The sequence below is a fragment of the Aulonocara stuartgranti genome (assembly GCF_965226115.1).
Source record: "Aulonocara stuartgranti genome assembly, chromosome: 13".
Lineage (NCBI taxonomy): Eukaryota > Metazoa > Chordata > Actinopteri > Cichliformes > Cichlidae > Aulonocara > Aulonocara stuartgranti.
The window spans coordinates 10,379,907-10,400,218 of NC_138949.1; the positions used below are offsets into that span (position 1 = coordinate 10,379,907).

General features: G+C 41.7%; 1 protein-coding gene across 1 annotated transcript in view; it reads right to left on the reverse strand.

Annotated features, from left to right (window-relative positions):
• The window catches only part of cdh23 (cadherin-related 23), a 196,456-nt gene that overhangs the window by 49,020 nt on the left and 127,124 nt on the right, over positions 1-20,312 (reverse strand). Inside the window, exons 14-20 of the mRNA XM_082556277.1 lie at positions 8,185-8,249; positions 7,157-7,394; positions 4,938-5,043; positions 4,646-4,773; positions 1,670-1,742; positions 633-749; positions 115-227 (exon numbers count right to left, since the gene is read on the reverse strand). Coding sequence (XP_082412403.1) covers positions 115-227; positions 633-749; positions 1,670-1,742; positions 4,646-4,773; positions 4,938-5,043; positions 7,157-7,394; positions 8,185-8,249 — 840 coding nt within the window. The remainder of the gene's footprint in view (positions 1-114; positions 228-632; positions 750-1,669; positions 1,743-4,645; positions 4,774-4,937; positions 5,044-7,156; positions 7,395-8,184; positions 8,250-20,312) is intronic.

The following is a 20,312-nucleotide window of genomic DNA, read 5'->3' on the forward strand; positions in this document are numbered from 1 at the left end:
GTACCTCATAGCTTTTATACGACAGAAAAAAAACATGCCATGGAGCGTCTATGCTGACGAAGCAGAATTTATTGATGTCAAATTATTGGTTGATGAGTGATATAAAATTGTTACCGTGGCAATCCCAGTCTTCTGCTGTGGGCCCACGCCTCCATCCACTGCTCTGACTATCAGGATGTACTCTGACTTCAGTTCACGGTCAAGCAGTGCTGTGGTAGTAATCTCTCCTGAAACACACATGGTATCAGATCAAAAGTGCCAAGAAAGGAAAAAGAAAACAACAAGAACAACAACAGCACACACTCAGAGAGTGCAAACCCCCGCAGAGACAGCTCACTTTACTTTAGCAAACAGTATTATATTTTATATGTATTCATTTTGTTTTATTTGTTCTTATTAAAGGTACTTTAAGAAGTTTGTAGAGTAGTAAAAAAAAAGATTTCTTTTTCTTTTGATGAGGATCGCTGTGGACACGGGGTGCAAGCCAGTCACAAAGTGCACAGAAGCAAAGTAACCAAAAAAAGGTTGTGCATACACAGATTTAAGTAAGCCATCACTTCCAGCATGATCTTACAGTCAAATCTAAAATCAGTTTTCCCTGGTACAAAGACACACCATGCACACACATGTACCTGAGCGTGAGTTGAGACGGAACTGAGAGGAGCCCTCCAGGGAGTAGATGAGTGAGGCCTGGCCAAACTCCCGCGAGGCGTCCAAATCAGTAGCATTCACAAGCAGCACAGTAGCCCCTGCAGAAGGGGGGGGTTAGACATAAAGAAAGTTACAACTCACTGAAGTGAGAGACAGTATCATGGAGAAAACATGTGAAGTCTAGGAAAAGGGAAAGAAGGCAGGGATAGACGAGCAGCAGAGACAGACTGAAATGGCAAACACAGAGCTAGTGTCTTCACCGCCCCCATCCACAACTCGACTGATGGCATGACAGTGAGTGGGTTTATGGATTAGTGGATTATCAGCTTGTTTGGCACAGCCCATACTTGGCACAGACTTGATCAATACCCTGGCAGGCAGAGGGGATGAGAGGCTAGCCAGAGCCGCAGGGTTAGCCCTGAGCGCAGCCTTGCATCCCAAGCCTCGGGCCTTCAGCTCAGGGCCAAACACTTTAGACATAGTCTCCTAAACCTCGAGCCCCGGCCCAAGCAGCTCAGCTATGCGCTCCTTCAAAATCGGGCCCGAGGAATAAAAACTGGCCAGGATCTGGCAGAACTCGAGACAGAGAACAAGGCGGTCAAATATCTCATTTCCCTCTAGCGACTGGAAACTAATCTATTGTCTGGGATGAAAGAGTCTTTTGAATGCATGCATGAGAATGAATATAGCATCCAGTGATTTCCCTTGAATAGTCAATATCCTATTCTGACTGAGAATTTTAAAACATTATGCAAAATCAAAACAAATAAGACAGTGCAGGCCAGAGGATGGAAATAAAATAAAACATTTTAAAAAAGAAAAAAAAAAGGAAACACAGCCCCAAGACAGCAGAGCCATTTGTTGTATATCCTAATAGTAAGGCAATTCGAGTGAGTGGTGACTGTATGTGCAACACATGGTGTTTGTCTGGAGTGTTTAAGTGCTGTGTTGGCTGCGCCGACCAGAAAAATGTATTCTAGCAACTAAACTGTAACCCCAAACGTATGAAATGACTCACCAGCGATAATGTTCTCGGGGATTTTGATGATGTAGGACTGTTTGCTGAACTCGGGTGGGTTGTCATTTTCATCCTGGGGGAGGTACAAACATCAACAACAGCTTGAGTCAATGTGCTAAACAATGAGAAAATGCTAATGTTGCTTAAAAAAGAAGAGTTGCTGAAACTGTCGTCACACATTAACACTGAGATTAGCAAATTTGGGAATTAAGACAGTGAGAAGCACAAACGTTTTTAATAGCATCAGTGCTGGTGGAATCTCTTTGAAGATGGCTACTGAGCTGAAAGACCCTATAATATATTATTTTATGACTTCAAACACTTTGTCATGCCGGCTGCTGTTTTCACTGTCCAATCAGAAACTATTTTGTGGCTACTACACTAACTATCCCACCAGTGAATGCAATGTTAGGTGTTTTGTGGCTTTAGGAGAAAGAAAGTAGGCTGGACAATAAGTGGATTGATGCTCAAGCTGAGGTAGATATTAAAAAAGAAGACACTGTTGCAACAATATATGAGAAAATAGTTAGAAACATTATTATTATTGCTTCTAATGGCACTGCCTGAAGCAAAAGAGTAATCAGGGCCTGTATACTGATAGGAATCACGGACTAGAGCGTGCTACAGCTTCTGCTGAAAAACAGACTTTGTAAGAGTATTTACATTTCCTCACAACCTCCCACTCGCTGAATTAGACTATTTCACACCAACACATCCAGTTGTGTGGCTATTCACAGAGAGTTTCCCCACTGTGTGAGCCGCTGAGAAATGTTAACACTTTAACAACAGTCACTGGCACTATTATCTAGCTGGGCTCTGTGCTACGCTGGCGCAAAGCATTGTGTGTATGTGATGCTGCCAGCCACTGATAAACCCCTGTGGTGTGAGTCACGACACTGTGGAGGACAGCAAGAGAGAGAGAGAGAGAGAGAGGGAGAGCATAATGAATTTGGCACATCTCTCCCAGTTGTTTTACACAATATTTCTCTCTCTTGTAGGATGTGTACAGATATGATTACTGTCCGTGCATATCAAAGAATATTCCAACTGGATTCATCCATTCTACCGCCATTTTTTTCCCTCTTATGAACAAAAGGTTTCATGTCTAATTGATGGCTATCATGGGAAATGAGCTTAAGAGCCAGCAGAGAGACTGTTTATTAGTGTTGGGTTGTTCGTTATATTTTTACAGCTGTATTTATTGCACCTTAGCAAAGGTCAATATTCATTCTTTTTTTAGTCAACAAAAATACAATATTACACCTACAACCTGATTAATGTGAGAATTTGGACACATATTAGACAGCTTTCTGTGACCACAGTTCCAACGCGAGTCGTCTTGAACGTGCAAGCATGATGTCATTACTGCCTTTAATTAGGACATTTGAACGACCTCCGTTCACATCAGCATTCAAACATGGTTCAAAGATAACTTAAAAACCCAAAAGCATCATGAAATGAAACCATATAGGTGAAAATTTCCCGTGCATAGCATCACAATACGGTCTGTCCCACGAAACAAAAGAGAATTCTTCATGTACACATTTGCAGGGAAACATGCATCAAAAGCTCTGAATCACTATCTTGTAGGATCAGAACCCAGAACCTCATGCAGAGTGTTTTCTTTCCTCCATCCTTTAATATATTAAAACATCTGTGATGCAGTGCGGGTGCGAGTAGACAGCTGTGACTTTTTCTAGTGCCTCAAAATAAGACATTTACTGATAAGACTGACAAGCGAACTGGAAGCTCAGATAGCTGCACAGACTGCGATAAAGCTGCAGACAAAGTTGCAGTGAGACACGGGTTAAAAGGATTGAGAAGGTAAACAGTGAAGGAATACTGAAAGCAATATGTAAGTCAGAAACATATGAAACAATCCACCAGATGAGGCTGGTGACACCTGTCACAAACTGCAATGTGGATTTTTATAAGTATAAGGAAGCTCTGTGTTCATTCACTACATATGATATAAGAGCTCTGTGGGCTTCTTTCCTATTTTTTAAAGGGTTTGACAAAAGTGTCTTAAAACTGGGGAGACTGTAAGGATTTCTGTCGCAGGGTCTGGAATTAGAAAGAATCTCAGCTTTGATCAAAATAGTTACTATATAAAGAAGTTATTTACGTTGTGAAATATTAGTTGCAAATAAAGTCAATAAATGGGCATCTTTAAGTCTTAATGAATTACATGCAGGTTCCACATCAGCTAATCTTAAGAAAGAAAACAGAGGTTGAAGGCCGCTAGGGTACTAGTAACTTTTTTAAAGTTGTGTTTATAATCCTAAAAGTGCCAGCCGCTTAAGCATGCTGCACAATGGTAATGGGGAAATGCATGTTTTCTCTGATAGATTTAGCATTACTAACCTCTGTGACCTCTGTGCAAGCACTCTAGTTACACTGAACTGTTTGAGCCCTCTTAGACCTACCTTTCAGGTTTTATTTCCTGGAACAACTAACAAACCCCTGAACCCAGAACAACTAAACTTCAAATCACATCTGCTTGCGGGTTTGCTGTAAATAACTTTGGAAGAACAGCATTCAAATGTATTTGACATCCCGGGAAAAGATGCCATCCCGTTGGTGATAATGTGAGGTCAATAACATTTTTAGACATAAGCAAGGCTTCATAAAAGCTGCTATATGCCGATGGACAGTACATAGCAAGACGTGACAGTTGTTGCTTAAGGTCATTAGTCTTCATCTAAGAGAATGTACAAAGCACCGGATGGTAGAAAACGTTCACAGCTTGAATAAGGCTGCATACTTGTGATGTTTATATTTGGGTTATGCAGGTGGAAAACATGCTGAAGATTTAACCAAGTCAAAAGCTGTGTACTCGCAAAATACTGCTCTGTGTCTGCATTTGTTGACAGCTGTCAGCAAAAACTGCAGGAGGAACTGATACTTGAACCTCCAGTTGTGGCTGTGTGTCATTAAGTTGTTGCTGTTGTGTGTATGTTGCAGGGTTATACTTACAATCACCTCCACCGTAACAGGAACAGTGCTGTTGAGGGCTGGATTTCCCCCATCTTTGGCCATCACTGTCAGATAGATCATGCCCTTGGGAACCATCTCATAGTCCAGAGGTCTGATGACACTGATCACTGGAGGAAGGTGCACAAACATCACATCTTAGTAAAATTGCTGGTCAAATAATTATTATAATCCCAAATAATCCAAGCAAAAACTTACGTATAAACAATCCTTGGATATCTAATCTGTTTTTAGCTTAACGCGCACACTCTTAAACTCAACCACATCTGCGTACCTGCGTAACCTTCCACCATGATGATACGGAAGTAATCAGGGAAGGCCGACGCTGAAATGATGGTATATGTCAACACGTTGTTGGGAGGAGAATCTTCATCTGTAGCCTGTGATTGGGCACAAGGTGTGCGAGAGTAGACGATGTTAGTGACTTGTGGCTCAGTAGGCCTTTTTATACATCCGGTGTGTCTTAATGGTGGCAGACGTAATGCTGGAAGAGTGTGATAGCATGCTGGCTTAGCGGAATCAAAGGTGTGCTTTGTGCACAAAAGCTTCAGCTTTCTGGATCTGCTTTCTACACATGCATACAGTACATTACCACCTCCACTGCCGGCTTCAGGGCGGTACCTCAAAGCACTCTTATTTTGCCTTTTTACCTTTTATATGGAGCAGTGAGGTGTAATAATGGTGGGGTTTTCCCACCTTGAAAAGGGAGTGCAAAAGAAGCTATTGACAGGCAAAGTCTCGCAGAGTGCGATGGGACAGATGTTGCATTAGACAGTGATAATATTTATGACTATATGTCTGCACAGCATGGGTGTTTTTGAGTCTGAGTGTATATGTGCAGCCAGGAAAGTGTCAGTCAGCGTCGATATGTTATTGGACAGATTAAAGCTGATTCTGGCTATTAGTGGCGCAGGCGTCAATACTGGATGAACACCAACCGAGCCTAGACAAGCCAAGCAGGCAGAGGACAGATGAAACTGTACTTTGCAGGTCTAATCCACAACAACAACAACAACAATGATGACACCCCCTCATTATTCTCGAGTTGGCAGGAACTTAAACACGAGTCCTCCGGCTGTGAGGGGAGTCTACTGGGCCCTCACTGGCATCATTAGAGGCTGGACAGGCTGTCAAAAACACTCACTTGTTTCCCTCCATAACACAAATCTCTCCTCTTTGATTTAACGCCAGAGTGTTGAGTAAGCAATACCTTTCTTCCCCCACAACTTCCTAAGCTGTGGCTTTCTCTTCCAGACCGTCTTCCTCTATCAAATTCCGACAAATAGTTTTGCATTACCACTCAAAGGTAAGAGGAGTTGGGGGCAGCAAATCAAATAGATGAGCGGCTAAGGAAGCAAAGGAATAAGGAGTGTTGAGAAAATGAAAAAAGATTTAGCTAGAAAGCATAAGCGCAGTGGTAGGAGGCACAAATCTCCAAGGCAAAAAGCAAACAACACAAGAGCCTCTCTTTGCTTTGTCTCTCAAAACACCCTCTCCTTCTATTTCAGCGTTCTTTCGTTTCCTCCATCCCTCCCTGTTTTCCTGGAGTACTCTGTATGTGCGTGCGCGCACATTTATTTGTGTGTGCACAAGAGGTTCCAAGGCATACTGCTGACACACACAATTATGCGACCGGCTCCCTCCCTCCCCTTCCTCCTGAGGCGGCGTATTAATATCAGCAGCGTTTAAGGTTAGCTCAGACTAATCAAACACAGCGAGCCAAAGCACTGAGCCTGGCCATCAGCTCGGTTCCCACAATGCAAAAGGCAAACTGCCATAGTGTAACCGTAGCAGCGTAAAGCCACAAGGGATGTAATAATCTTTCTCTTGTGGGTGCAATCAAAGCAAACACTGACCCACTGGTTACCACTGTGCCTGCGCACCACTGCCTTATGTGTGGCAGTGACTGATGGCCAACACAGTAAGCTGACCTGTTCTTTTTGGATACAGTGCAGACAAACATATTACTGCGTGATTACAGTAACAGAGAAGGAACACGGAAGAAAGACGAGAAGGGCAGCAAAGCCAAAAGGTCTGGGAGTCAGATTTGTGGTGGGGTTTGAGTGAGATTCTGTATAGCAGGGTGTAGTTTTTATGTGAATGTACCAAATAAGTGCAAGAGAACACGGGGAAATATTCTGTCTCAGTGCTCAGTGTGTGGAATAATTTCATTTCAAATCAATAATAAATAAACATTATTTTTTATCTTACAACGTAGTTTGTTTATTGCAACCAAACAAACTGTTGCTATGCGGCACTTCAATACCATTATGGATGTTGATCTTAGTCTCGAGTGTTAATATTTAAAACCCGCGATGGTCACAGGTGTATGTTTATGGGGTATTTTACAGCAGCTATAAACGGGACACGTTTACAACACTGTCTTGTAAAGAGCATGTAATTTTGCCAACAAATTGTACAGTAAGCATGCTTTAAAAACTCCACCGCCTTTTGTGTGTAGGTGCTTCTTCGACCTTATGCGTTTATAATCACCCTGATTCGTGCCACTGACTGCACAGTCTGTTCGTTCTCTCGCAGAGAGCCCACGTACGCCTCCTTTTGGAAGAGTGGCGCGTTGTCGTTGACGTCCAATACGTTGACTCGGACCCTCCCTGTGGTCTCCTCCCCACCGCCGTCCTTCGCCAGCACAGTCAGCGTGAAGCGGCGCATTAACTCATAGTCAAGGCTGGCCTGCAGAACGACCCAGCCTGTCTCTTCGTCAATTGAAAACCTGCAAGAGAAAAGTGAGGTTAGAGGCCCATTTTTTTCCTCCCTGTGACTACAAGTGCACCGCACTAACTTTATTTCATAAGATTAATATGGCTAGCTCTGGCTGTAAGCACAGAAACCCCCAACACTGTCCCACGGACCACTCTCTACCACAGGAAATTTACATCTTTGGACTACAGCTCCAAAGGGGCCAATTAATTCTGGCAAGCAGCCCCTATGAAACTAGAAATCCAGAGAGTAGTTAGAAAATGACACAGCTCTGGGTGAGAGCCCAGTAGTCCCATGCAACTGGCACCCAAATCTTTTGTTTGTGAAAGGGAGCCAATCAGGAGAAAGCTGGCTTAAGAGATGGAGAAGGTAGCTAAAGACAGATTTTAAACTGTCATGCAAAGCTGCTCAAATATATATAATACAGAGTTGTGAGCAGGGAGGTCCCTGTATTGTGTTAAATAAATAATTAAATTATTTTGTTAAAGACAGAAAAATATACATATTATAGGAAGCCACAGTAATGGTGGTCTTTTAAAACACTGGCGATTATTAATGAGTGAATTATGTGAGTGTTAGTTTTTCTAGGTGTTTGTGGCCTGAAAAGAGCAGACGTTGAGATAAGCGCCAGACATTGTTGTAGCTCAGCTGTCTCTGGTGATGCTGTGTGCCAGAAACAGTGCGGTACAATTGTTAACAAGGGGCCAAATAAATGAAAAATTAATGTGTTTGTGTGTGTGTTTTTGTGTGTGTGGACTGATTGACTATGTGTAAGTGAGTGTGTGTGTGTAGCTGTGTCTTACTGGTCTGGCTCATCAGTGAAGTAGTACCGCACAATCCCAAAAGTGCCTGCATCTCCGTCTGTGGCCTAGACGGGCAAAAACCCCAAAAAACAAAAAGAAGACACACATTTAAAATCATGTTTATTTTTGTTTATTTGCTTCCCAGTAAAGTTTTACAGTATGTTCAGTTCCTGTCGTTTGTCGATTTAAATTTTTTATCCTGACTTTTTTTTTTTTTTTTGCTTCTCATCCACTTTAACTTTTGAGTCACTTTCAATTTCAAGCATCATTTGGCTAAACTATTTTCATGTGGAAAAAAAAGTTTTGTGCCATGTGTCTGTGTACCTTGATTTTCTGTGCTGTAGCCAATTAGGAAGGGAAGTTAATGTTGAACTTTTGCGACATGATAGCAAAGACACATTATAATCTTTTTTTTTCACAAACCAGCCATGAAATATTCATCCCATTCGAGACAATGTATCTGTTATGCTATTCCTCTGCATACATTTGTGCCTGTCTGTGTTGAAGTGTGGGGCAGCATGAGCTCACTTGTCATGACTGCACTTTGCTCCTTTTCCTAAATTTCTCACTCTAACAGCTGTCTATGACTCTCTGATAAAACATGAAAGCCATGCTTCACGCTCCAAAGGTGTTGATTGGATTAAGTCTGATGGGAGGAGTGATACATTTTCCTCACCCGCATGACCCGCAGTTGCCTTAAAAGCAACAACAATTGCTGTCATAAGTTTTGCAGATAAAAGGGGTGTCAGAAGAAATACCATAGAAAGAGCAACACTTTTAGAAATCTTGTGCTTAATGAAATGCCACATTAAAGCAATCTGTCTTTGAAAAAACACACACAAACACACACGCCTGCTTGTGTACACGTGAACTGGCGTTGTGTTGGCGCTGATGGATCGAGGCTGGAGAGGGTGTTGTAATAGAGTTTCACTTGAGTGCCTCTACAGTCAGTTGAAGGGCCAGACTCAAACGTGTCTGCAGCCTGCTCTGTCAACCACAGTGCTGGTCTCTGTGATTCAGTGATGCCCCGATACCGACCTTATTATGTGGACCTCTGCGTACACGTGTGTGTCCAGAGTGTGTGCTTTTTTTTTCTGGAACGCAGCTGTGACATGTCCTTGTGAGCGCGGATAGCTGCAGCTATCAATGTGTTTTCCACTTCCTTCTAAAAATTACCCTATGCTGTTTAGCTGAAGCTTGTAATTTCACAGAGCTTCGAGTACATTGTCCGGGATGGCAAATCGATGTTTCTTTTTAATGTCCGAACGGCCCTTTCTCAGTTGTCAAGTGTAATGGAGCACATCCTGCTGAACAAGTAGAGAGCGGGTTGCTAAATACAAACGGAGTGTTTGGAAATCCAGTCAGGTTCTAATGTTAACCTTTGAGTTTTCATCTATTGAGTCTGAATGACTTCATCATTTAATGCCGCTCAGCTGGCTGCCCCCCCCTTCTCCGTCTTTGCATTCCAGCCCATCCCTTCTCCACTATCTTCCCCTTTTGCCTGCTGTCTTTTCCTCACTTTCCTCCCTGCATCCGAGCGCCTTTCCACGTTCTCCCCTCTCCTGCACGTATCTCCCTTAGCACACCCTTGGCCCTCGGTGCCTCCCTCCCTCCCTTTGCTCCCAGGTGAGTGACAGGCCCATAAGTGCTCCAATGATAGTGGCAGGGGTGTTAGCGTGACAGCTATCGAGGCAGTGACAGGAGCCCGAGCCCAGCCTGGGAGCCAATGTCGCTTCTGCTGCTACAGCCGAACTGCTCTCGCTACGACAGACAGACAGACGGGGCAGAGCGAGAGACAGGCAGGGAGAAAGAGAAATGAAGAGAGGTAGACGGCATCCACTCCCGTCCAGTCATTCACCAGCCAAACAATCGCCATGGTCCAGTCACTTTGCCAACTGTATGTCAAAGACTTTCAACTTTAGCCACAGAAGGCCCTCAGCAGATGGACGGCAGAGACTGGTTGGCAGAGGGATTTTGCAGCCACTTAGCATCCTGGGAATCGGAATCATTGACACCAGTGTATTATGCACTTGCCCCTCGTTGCCATGGCAGCTTAAACTTCTTTCTTAGTCAGTGAGTTGGAGGTGATAGAAAAGTTGAGGTGGGGTGCACAGGGAGAGAGTGAGCGTAGGACTTAATGAGGAAAGAAATGACATGGAAATAAAGCTGGGCAATGTGCCTTACTAATGTGACTAAAATCCTAGCAGACAATTACAACCACCATTTAAAGTGCAGTGATGGTTCACGCGGATAAATAGTTTTCATGCTAATGGATTCATGAAACACGACTTTTTAGGGAGCCACTGAAATAACTGAAAAGAGAAAAACTCAAAAAGAAAAAAAATAAACTGTAAAGGAGGCATTCTGGTAAGTGAATGCTGTATACCAGGATAGCACAAAACACTTTAGGTATATCACTACTGTGTTCTACTACTGTGTACAGACTATGGTGCAGATGTACTGATAAATACCGGGCCTAGACTGTAACAGCGCTGAGGAGGAGGGCACTGAGGTATCAGAGTCAGCGTCCTGATCAGAGTCCAAACTAAATTGTTAAGAAGTTTCTGCACAAAGAGTCACAGTGCTGCTGATTGCCACTATAAACTCTGCAAACCCTAGGGTCCTCAGGCAGTAACTACAAAGAAGAAATTAGTTCTCAGTTGACCAGTTTGGTTAAATGATGTGTTTCTTCACATCACAGGGGCAGAGCCAGTAGGCAAACACAGTTCTGTGTGTGTGTGAGTACCTGTGTATTTACCTTTGTATTTTGTATTGGATGGTGTGTGTATGTGTGCGCATATGTTTGTGAACATGTGAGAAGGATACACATGGACAGAGATTCATAGGTTCATTCAGTTTTGAGGTAAAAATGCACCCAAACCATTTACAGTATAAACAGCTATTATTACACTCAATTGCTTTCAAGAGAAAACGGAAATGAGAGCTTCCCCTCAAGGATGGCTGAGAGACAAGGCTAGTCTGTGTGCGTATGTGTGTAAGTTAGGGCTGGGATTGAGGGAGTGGGGGTTTGCAGGGCCGTTTTCCTTAGCGAGGAGGTTAAAGCTGCACGGGCTTCTCTATCTTGAGTGAGCTAAAATTTGAATTGATTGGCTACCAAAATTGCTTTTTCTGCAGGAGCTTTGGAGGCATGGAAAAGGAAACCAATTACTGCCTGTCAAAGCATGCTGTCAAAATAGAGATGACCCCCAGTCCCAACACAGACAACCTCCTCTGTCTCAGTGTTGCACACCTAAACACAACCACAAAGAAGGGATAGCAAATGCGGACCCACATGTGCACATAAACAGTAAAAGTAAAGCTGTCCAGTCTGTGAGAGTGACTGTGGAGGAGGCGGTCCACAAGGTTATCGTCCTGAACTTGGGTTCCTCTGCTCTGGTTAGGTTTCCACACTACTGATTGTGGCAAAATCATAGATTAACATTCATAAATGCTACGTAAGAATTAAGGCCCAGAGAACAATCATTTAATCAAACACTCCTACATCATTGTGAATACTTAAATCAGTACACGTACAGTACGTTACATGTACAATGTTCTTTGTGAATAGATAGTGCTAAACAGTTTTTAGTGTAAATTTGTGCCTTTTGTTTTACACAATGAATATGGCGCTTACAAAGAAGACGAAGAAGAACCTCTTTTGCCATCTCACTATATACGATATATAATTAAAATAAAAAAAACATGATAATTTAACATCCATGTCTATTTTTCTATACATAAGTAAAGTGAAAAATGGACATAGTTATATATAGTTATAAATAAAAGACAGAGGTATTTTCAGGTCTGAGACGTAAAACCAGTACAAGGTGTCTTAAAACTGCACTTTTTTTTAAAATGACCAGCAGGTAGTGAGTCCTCTGGATGCAAAAAGGGTGGTATACAAGTCTTTGGTAAAACGGCCATCGGCTTCCTTGTCTGTAACCTCAGGCTCATTTATCACGTTGTTAGGCAGTAAGCGTGTAGTGTCGGTTTCACAGTCAGATCGCATGACGCATCCTTTTTCAAAATAAAATGGCGATGGTGAACCGTACTTCACTAACTGTCAAAATATACTTCATTAAAAGAATTCTGTCACAACAGCTCTGCTTGTTAATCATCAGCAACAAACTTACAAACCAGCAGTCAGAAGTGATTAAATTGCTTTGAAATACTGTATACACATGTCACATGGTAATATCTTTTGATATGGCCATGTGGTCCACATAATAAGTGAAGATGCCCTTGCTAAAGTTTAGGAACTCCACAATCAACATTACGCAACTTCTTTAATGAACAGATTAATGCAGGCTGTAGTGGTCTAAATTAATCAGATCTAATTGACATTAAAAGCTTAATTAAAGCCAGTGTTTCCTGTGTTGTGCATTGGTGGAGTAATGTAAGTGAACTTACACTACAAAGTTTGGGGAACACTGAATTGCTTTGTTCAACTTGAATGCTGCTTTCTGGAACTTGAAATTGTATAAGCAGAAGTAAATGGTTGGATGGATGGATGGATGCAATGCTACTGCAGACAGGAGAAACAAAATCAAACTAAAGCTGTTTCATCATACATATAGGTGCATTATTAACATTATTTAATTTAAGTTGTTTTAAGTTACAGAACAATGTAATTCCATCCTTTAACAATCCTCTAAAGAACATGGATTTAAAAAAAATTGGCGAGCTGACTTAATTATTCTGTAAATTAACATCAACATAACTGACAGGGGACAAGTCAACAAGTCACATTCCAACCGAAGACGTGTGAAAAAGTGAATTAAATAATTTAAATGTAATTTAAATAATTTAATTAAATAAACAGGTGTTGGCTTTCACTCAGATCTCTGTTTCTATGCCCACAAACTAACATGGGACCGTATAGAGCCTGTCTGTGTCTCTGATCAATTCTACAGAGCAAGACTCAGCAGAGCAGCAGCCTGGAAAAAGCACAGAAACTCAGATACCACGTCGGGGCTATTCAGACATGTGTCCAATTAATGATCACATATCCTGAACATCTACTGACTCAACACTCCTGTGACTGAGCTAATGAGTGAATTTTATACATTCTTCTTCACTTTCATATCGGACACACGAAGCTGTGCGATAAGACACAAAACTCAAACCCCAACAGCAAAACTGAAATGAAATACACCTCCCCTCCTCGGATCGCACTAAGACTGACCGCTCCTCTCTCCAGCTGTGACCTAGAGCACCTGCTTGGGGTTGATGGGAGCTGTGTGTGTGTGTCTGTGTGTGTTTTTCATGGCAGACACTTTAGTGCAATGAAGATGGCGAGTGTACATTTACGACTGCTTTATTTCTTCAAACCATTAACAAGCAGGTGGGGGTGCTCAAAGCAACCGCCGCCTGCCGACAGGATTGAACTGCCTGCTTCTATTATCTCCTGACCACCCAGATAACAGCAAGACAACGGGAACGAGAAAGAGATAAAAGTTTAACGCTTTTCTAACAATGTCTCCAACAAAGAGGAGGGGATGTTTTCACGGCACACTGTGGCAGCTTGCAAGATAAATTCTGTCTTTGCATGAATATGTAGCCACTTTATCATTTTCCATATGTAGACCTCTGGAAAAGAAGTCTGTGAAAGTGAGAAGAGAAGCGAGGAGTAAGACAGAGAAAGAGAGATGACTCTAGTGTGGGCATAAGCTATAGACAGAGTTTGAGCTTAATGCAGTTCTCAGCGTCTGGCAGCTTCACTTTACCAGCAGGTCTTGATTTCCCCTCCTCTGTCTCCCTGTGTTCCTCTGGCCTCAGTGATGAAGGAATGACATTAACACAAGAACAGGGAGGATGTAGAGACACGATAAAGAGTAAAGAAAACTCTACAAAGGTGATGTATGCAAAGGGAAAGACAAAAATGTGTCTATAAATAAAAGTAGTAGAACTGAGGTCAACAAATTACACAATGACAATGGCAACAGCAGAAAAATGCGAACAAACAAACAAACCAAAAGTACTTTTAGATTTTCAGTAGTGATTTATATAAATGTAAAGTGAGCATCATAGAATTTAAGCTAAAAATATGTTAATTTGAAACCTTTTTCTTGAGTCTTGTATTAAAGATACATTATTTTCACATTTTATAGACCAGCTAATGCTCTGACTAAACATCACTTGTAATTTTAACACCTCCTGTGACCAAAAGCTTCCAGTTCTTAACAAATATTTCAATATTGTCCAGATAAAAATGAGCCAACATAGAAATCAAACTGGAACGGGAGCTTATAGTGTACCAACTCCTGGAAAGCACTCGCTTTTCATAACTCTCAGCGTCTGTCGATTCACCCTCTGCGCCGGACTCCCATTCACAGCCCATTTCACAATGTCAGGACACCCATGATGAGGGCCCCATTATTAACAGAAACTCTGTATGAGCATTCAGTAGCAGGAGAGAGCTGGTTTTCACCCCTTTTATTACAATAATGAATTATAATTGCTGTTGTGACTATTACCCTAAAAAACGCCTGTCTAAACAGTAGCGGTGGGTTCATCTGCAACTGTAATTTAAAACCACCCACTTGAGGCATTTATCACTGTGCCTTAAAACGCAGAGCATCTGCACAGAACTTGTAAAACACACATCACGGGAAGGTTACAAGACAGAAGGAGAAAGCCGCTAATACCAACTATACGAGGAGAGAAGGGGGAAGGCAAACTCCAGTATGCATAATGTGCATATTTTCAGTGCTCGGTGGATAGAAAGCACGAGCACTAGAGAACGTCATCCAAGCAGAAATGGGCAAAGAATCACAGAGCGAATCAGAGCAACACCTGAAAACCATTAGCAATCTAATGGTAAAACAGAAAAAGAGGAAAAAACAACAAGAACTGAGGGCATACGATAAATAAGAAATGAAAAAGGCAGATTTTCTGAAACCCAAGGAGAGGAAAAAAAAATCACAGTGATTCACTGATACGAGCAGCTGCTTGGTTTCCCCAGGGTAAGGAACAGACAGAAGAACAGAGCGAGAGAGGGAGAGAGAGAAAAAGACCCAGACAAAAGAGTAAATCACAATAAATATTTATAATGATAAGTAATGCTGCAGACCATAAATATTAAAGAGCCGCTGCTTTTGCGCATGTGTGTGTGTGTTTGTGTCTGTGTATCAGTGCGCGCTGGTATGTTAAGCATAAGTGTCCACGGGGATGCAGGAGCGGACACTGAGTAATGCATTTACTAACATTGTGCATAAGCTCTGATCAGATGAGCTATGAATATTAACCCAAAAAAAGCATTTCAGATTGGCTGTTTGGCACTTCTTTTCTTTTTTTAAACAACTAGGAACCAACATGCATACATTCAATTAGCATAGGTATAAAGAATTACCCGCCCTCTTTACATACAAGCCACTTTCAGCACAGTATTAATATGCTACACAGATACAAAAACATTTTCATTCTTAGGAAGCACAACAACACAACAAGCAAGAGAGAAACTACTATCAGTCTCTATGTAGTAAAAAAGTAGGGGATGAATCTTGACTGGACGATCCTCCCTGTTATTGTTGTTCCTACATGGCAGATCCAGACTGTCCTACAGCATTACAGAGGGTAATTTCTCACTTTATTGCAATAGCAAAAATGTTTTCAAACTGAATGAGCCTTTTTTTGACCAATAAAAGAGCAGATTCAACTCCGATACTAATCCAGGCATCATGATTGTCTAAAAAAAAGCTTTTCTTCTTTTCAGTATAATGATATTACCTCATTGCTGTCATATAATGACAAGAGCTTTCTAAAAAGCTTAAATGATGCTTAAAGCCAGGTTAACATTATTATTGTTGAGTCCCTAGGCGGGCACATATTCAGGTAGATACAAATACAAAGACTGTATGGATCAGTGAATTTTTCGGACATTTATGATGTTCCTTAAAATTATGTAAATTAGCTGGCTGATACACCAATCAGGTATCACACTATGGCCACTTAGAGGTGAAGTGAATAACACTGATTATCTCTTCATCATGGCACCTATTAGCGGGTGGGATATATTAGTGAGCTAATGAACATTTTGTCCTCAAAGTTGATCCTTTAAAAGCAGGAAAACAAAAGCACAAGTAGTAAGTCAAATAGTAATGGCTTCACAACTTGGTCAGAGCATCTCCAAAACTGCAGCTCTTGTGGGATGTTCCCAGTCTGCTGTAGTCAGTATCTATCTAAAGTAGTCCAATGACAGAACACTGATGGATGAGCCACAGGTTCATGGGCAACCAAGGCTCATTTGTGTACATGGGGAGCGAAGGGTGAACCAGGGGGTTCAACCCAACAGACAAGCTACTGTAGCTCAGATTGCTAAAACTATACAGTGTCCATTCTGACAGTACACAACAAACAGTGTACCACAGTTTGTTGTTTGTGGGGCTGCCATGCCACAGACCAGTCGGGGTTCCCGTGTTGAAAGCATCAACACGGGAGGCTGTAGCTCAGGTGGCAGAGCAGGTCAGCCACTAATCAGAAGATCGGTGGTTCGATCCCAGGCTGCATCCTGGCTGCATGCCAAATATCCTTGGGCAAGATACTAACCCCGTGTTTGCCTACTGGTGGTGGTCAGAGGGCCCGGTGGCGCCTGTGTCCGGCAGCCTCGCCTCTGTCAGTGCGCCCCAGGGCAGCTGTGGCTACAATGTAGCTTGCTATCGCCAGTGTGTGAATGGGTGGATGACTGAATGTAGTGTAAAGCGCTTTGGGGTCCTATGGACTAGAAAAGCGCTATACAAATGCAGGCCATTTACCAAGAGTGAGCACATGAGCATCTGAACTGGACAACAGAGCAATGGAAGAAGGTGGCCTCGCCTGAGTCATGTTTTTTTTTTTACATCTAGGGAATGGCTGGGTGCGTGTGTGTTACTAGGGAACACCTGGCACCAGGATGCATTATGGGAAGAAGGCAAGCCATTCAGGTAGCGTGAACTGGACCATTGAGCAATGGTCTGCTGGGAAACCTTGGGCCCTGACATCCATTTAAATATTACCTTGAGACTTTTTGACATTACCACCTACGTAAACATTAGTGCTCCTTTTTATGGAAACAGAATAGCTGGGCTGGACGAACATGTCCAATCCATTTGGACTTACAGGATCTGTTGCTAACATCTTGGTGCCAGACAGCACAACACAACTTCAGGGGTCTCGTGGAGTCTGTGCCTTGATGAGTCAGAGTAGGTTTAGCAGCAAAATGGGGACCAGCGCTACATTAGGCAGGTGGGCATAATGTTGGTGTATCACTTAACATGATTATCTTAAGGTATATCTATGATATACATGATAACAAAACTGCACTACACTGCAGGTACCCAACAGCCTCCTAGAAGACACACCTATGGTATCAATTTCAAAATCCTATGTTGCCTGGTTCTTGAGTTATTGCATTCAAAACTTTGCGTGTCCACACCGCCTGCCTGACCAACGAGGCCTGGCCAATGAGATGATGACCACGTGTAAACTCAGTTGGTCCTTACCAGGTCTTAAAATTAGTTAAATACACGTTCAGATGAATAACAACACATGACATATTAAACTGGGTCATTACTTATTTAACAACCATTAAACAAAAATGGAGAGGCAACCTGGGAACCTTCCAGTCACCGAGATAACCACATACGCCTCTGTATACCACAGTACCCTAGTATCAAATCTGAGGCCATCTGTCCGACAGTTAAAGCTTGGATGAAATGACTTCACGCAACATGTCAATGATCCCAAGTTTAGCAGCAAATCTACAACAGAGCCACTGGGTGGAAAAAAAGAAAGAAAAGAAAAACAGAATCAAGGTGCTGAAATGGCCCAGTCAAAGTCCAGACCTCTACCTCAAGGAAAGTGTGCATAAACGAATGCCCACAAAACTTAATAAACTGAAGCAACGTGGCAAAGAAGAGTGAGAAAGAATTCCTCCACAACAATGTGAGCCTAATAAAGTATTAAAAGAAAGTGATTACTCCAAGTTATTGCTGCTACTAGGGTGTAATTAGTTTTTCACACACTGCTTCTGCATTTTGGCTTAGTTTTTGTTAAATAAATAATGACATTGTAACATGTCATGTTGTTCATCTACGGCTCTATTTAAGTCATTTTTGAACGTGGTAAGACCCAAACAATTTTTTTAATCATGTGCTGATATAAAAACATAAAGGTATCATATTATTTATTTTTTCACATATGTACTAATTTTCACATATTCTAATATGTGATTACCTCATTTTATCTTAAAGTTTGGAAATAAGGAGAAACCACTTACTTGGTTCTGACCAAGAGGGGAATAATGCAAACCAACAATGCAGTAAATAATCTTGTCAAACACTTATTTACCTATATGTGTGTTCAGTAGTTTCTAGCACAATGTGTAAGTATGTGTGCCTGTGTGTTTGCGGCTGCATTTTGAAGATGGCCCACCAGGGTACACTGATTAAGAATGAAGGAGTTATCCTTCTGTTTGGTACAAAAACATAATTTGACCACCATCTGTTGCATTTTACAGCCACCTGACAGAGAGCACTGTGAGTTCAGTCTAGCCTGGTTATACTGTGATACCAGGGGCACAACTCCAGCAACTGCTGGTAAAGACTGAGACAGGTATGCAGAGTATCAGAAAAATGACAATGCAACTGCTGTATAAACAAGTCCAGCAACAATTAACAGCACAGTTGCATAGAGCTATAAAATATCAATGTTAAGTAAAAATGTAATAAGTGAAACACTAGCAAAGGTCTTTATGAATTAATTTATTCACAACTAATGTTCCATCTCAGCATGATTTTCTGTGCTTGGGGATCAGGATAATTTGACCTTAACAGTCAGGTGATAGACAAGGTAGGTTATTATTTTACCTGGTACAGACCGACTTGAGTGGAATTTGAAGTGTTCTAGCATAAGATGAATATAGCCTAGGCCACTTTTGAATTCCTGCACTTTAAAATTTATGGCCAGAACAGAATATTCATTTAAAGACATATGATTCATTACATTTTACAAAAGGATCATGAGCTTATTTATCCTTTCTCCCCTTTATTTTCTCTTTGAACATTACGAACCAGAAACAACAGCTTGATGGATTTAACATCTTCTTGTGCCTCACTTTGGACATATTATCACTTATTTTATAAATACATGCACTGCCAGAGCCAAAATAAATATGTTATCATTCACACAAACACACGCGAGGCAGACGAAGCTTGTTTGCTCCGACTCCAGCATGAAAATAAACACTATCGGTGTTTTTCACTGGATCACAACCACTCTAACTTACTGTCTAAATTACTAATTAACTACATTATGACAAACCCACATAGGTAAACAAATCTATACAAACAGATTATTAATATGAGTCTTACAGAAAAGAAAATAGAGAAGAGCCAAAAATAAATAAGGACTTTGGTTTTAGATAAGATAAGATAAGATAAGATAAGATAAGATAACCTTTATTAGTCCCACACGTGGGAAATTTGTTTTGTCACAGCAGGAAGTGGACAGTGCAAAAGTTATGAGGCAAAAATTAGAATACAATAAGAATAAATACAGTACACAACTGTACAGAATAGAATAAAATAAAATAAAATACTATATACAGTAGAATAAAATAAAATAAATATACAATAAGATAAAAATAGAATACAAATACAAATACTATATACAACTGAGTAAAAATACAACGATGACAGAAAGGATTATTGCACTTAGTATTATTGCATATGTATGGATGTGTGTGCTTGATCAGTTAAAGTCTTTATTATGGAGTCTGACAGCAGTGGGGAGGAAAGACCTGCGAAATCTCTCCGTCCCACACCGTGGGTGCCGCAGTCTCCCACTGAAGGAGCTGCTCAGTGCTGTCACAGTCTGCTGCATGGGGTGGGAGATGTTGTCCATCAGGGATGACAGCTTAGCTGCCGTTCTCCTGTCACTCACCACCTCCACTGGGTCCAGAGGGCATCCTAGAACAGAGCTGGCCCTTCGGATCACCCTGTTCAGTCTCTTCCTGTCCCCAGCAGAGATGCTGCCGCCCCAGCAGACCACGCCATAAAAGATAGCAGAAGCCACAACAGAGTCATAGAATTTCTTCAGGAGTGGGCCCTCCACTCCAAACGACCTGAGTCTCCGCAGCAGGTACAGCCTGC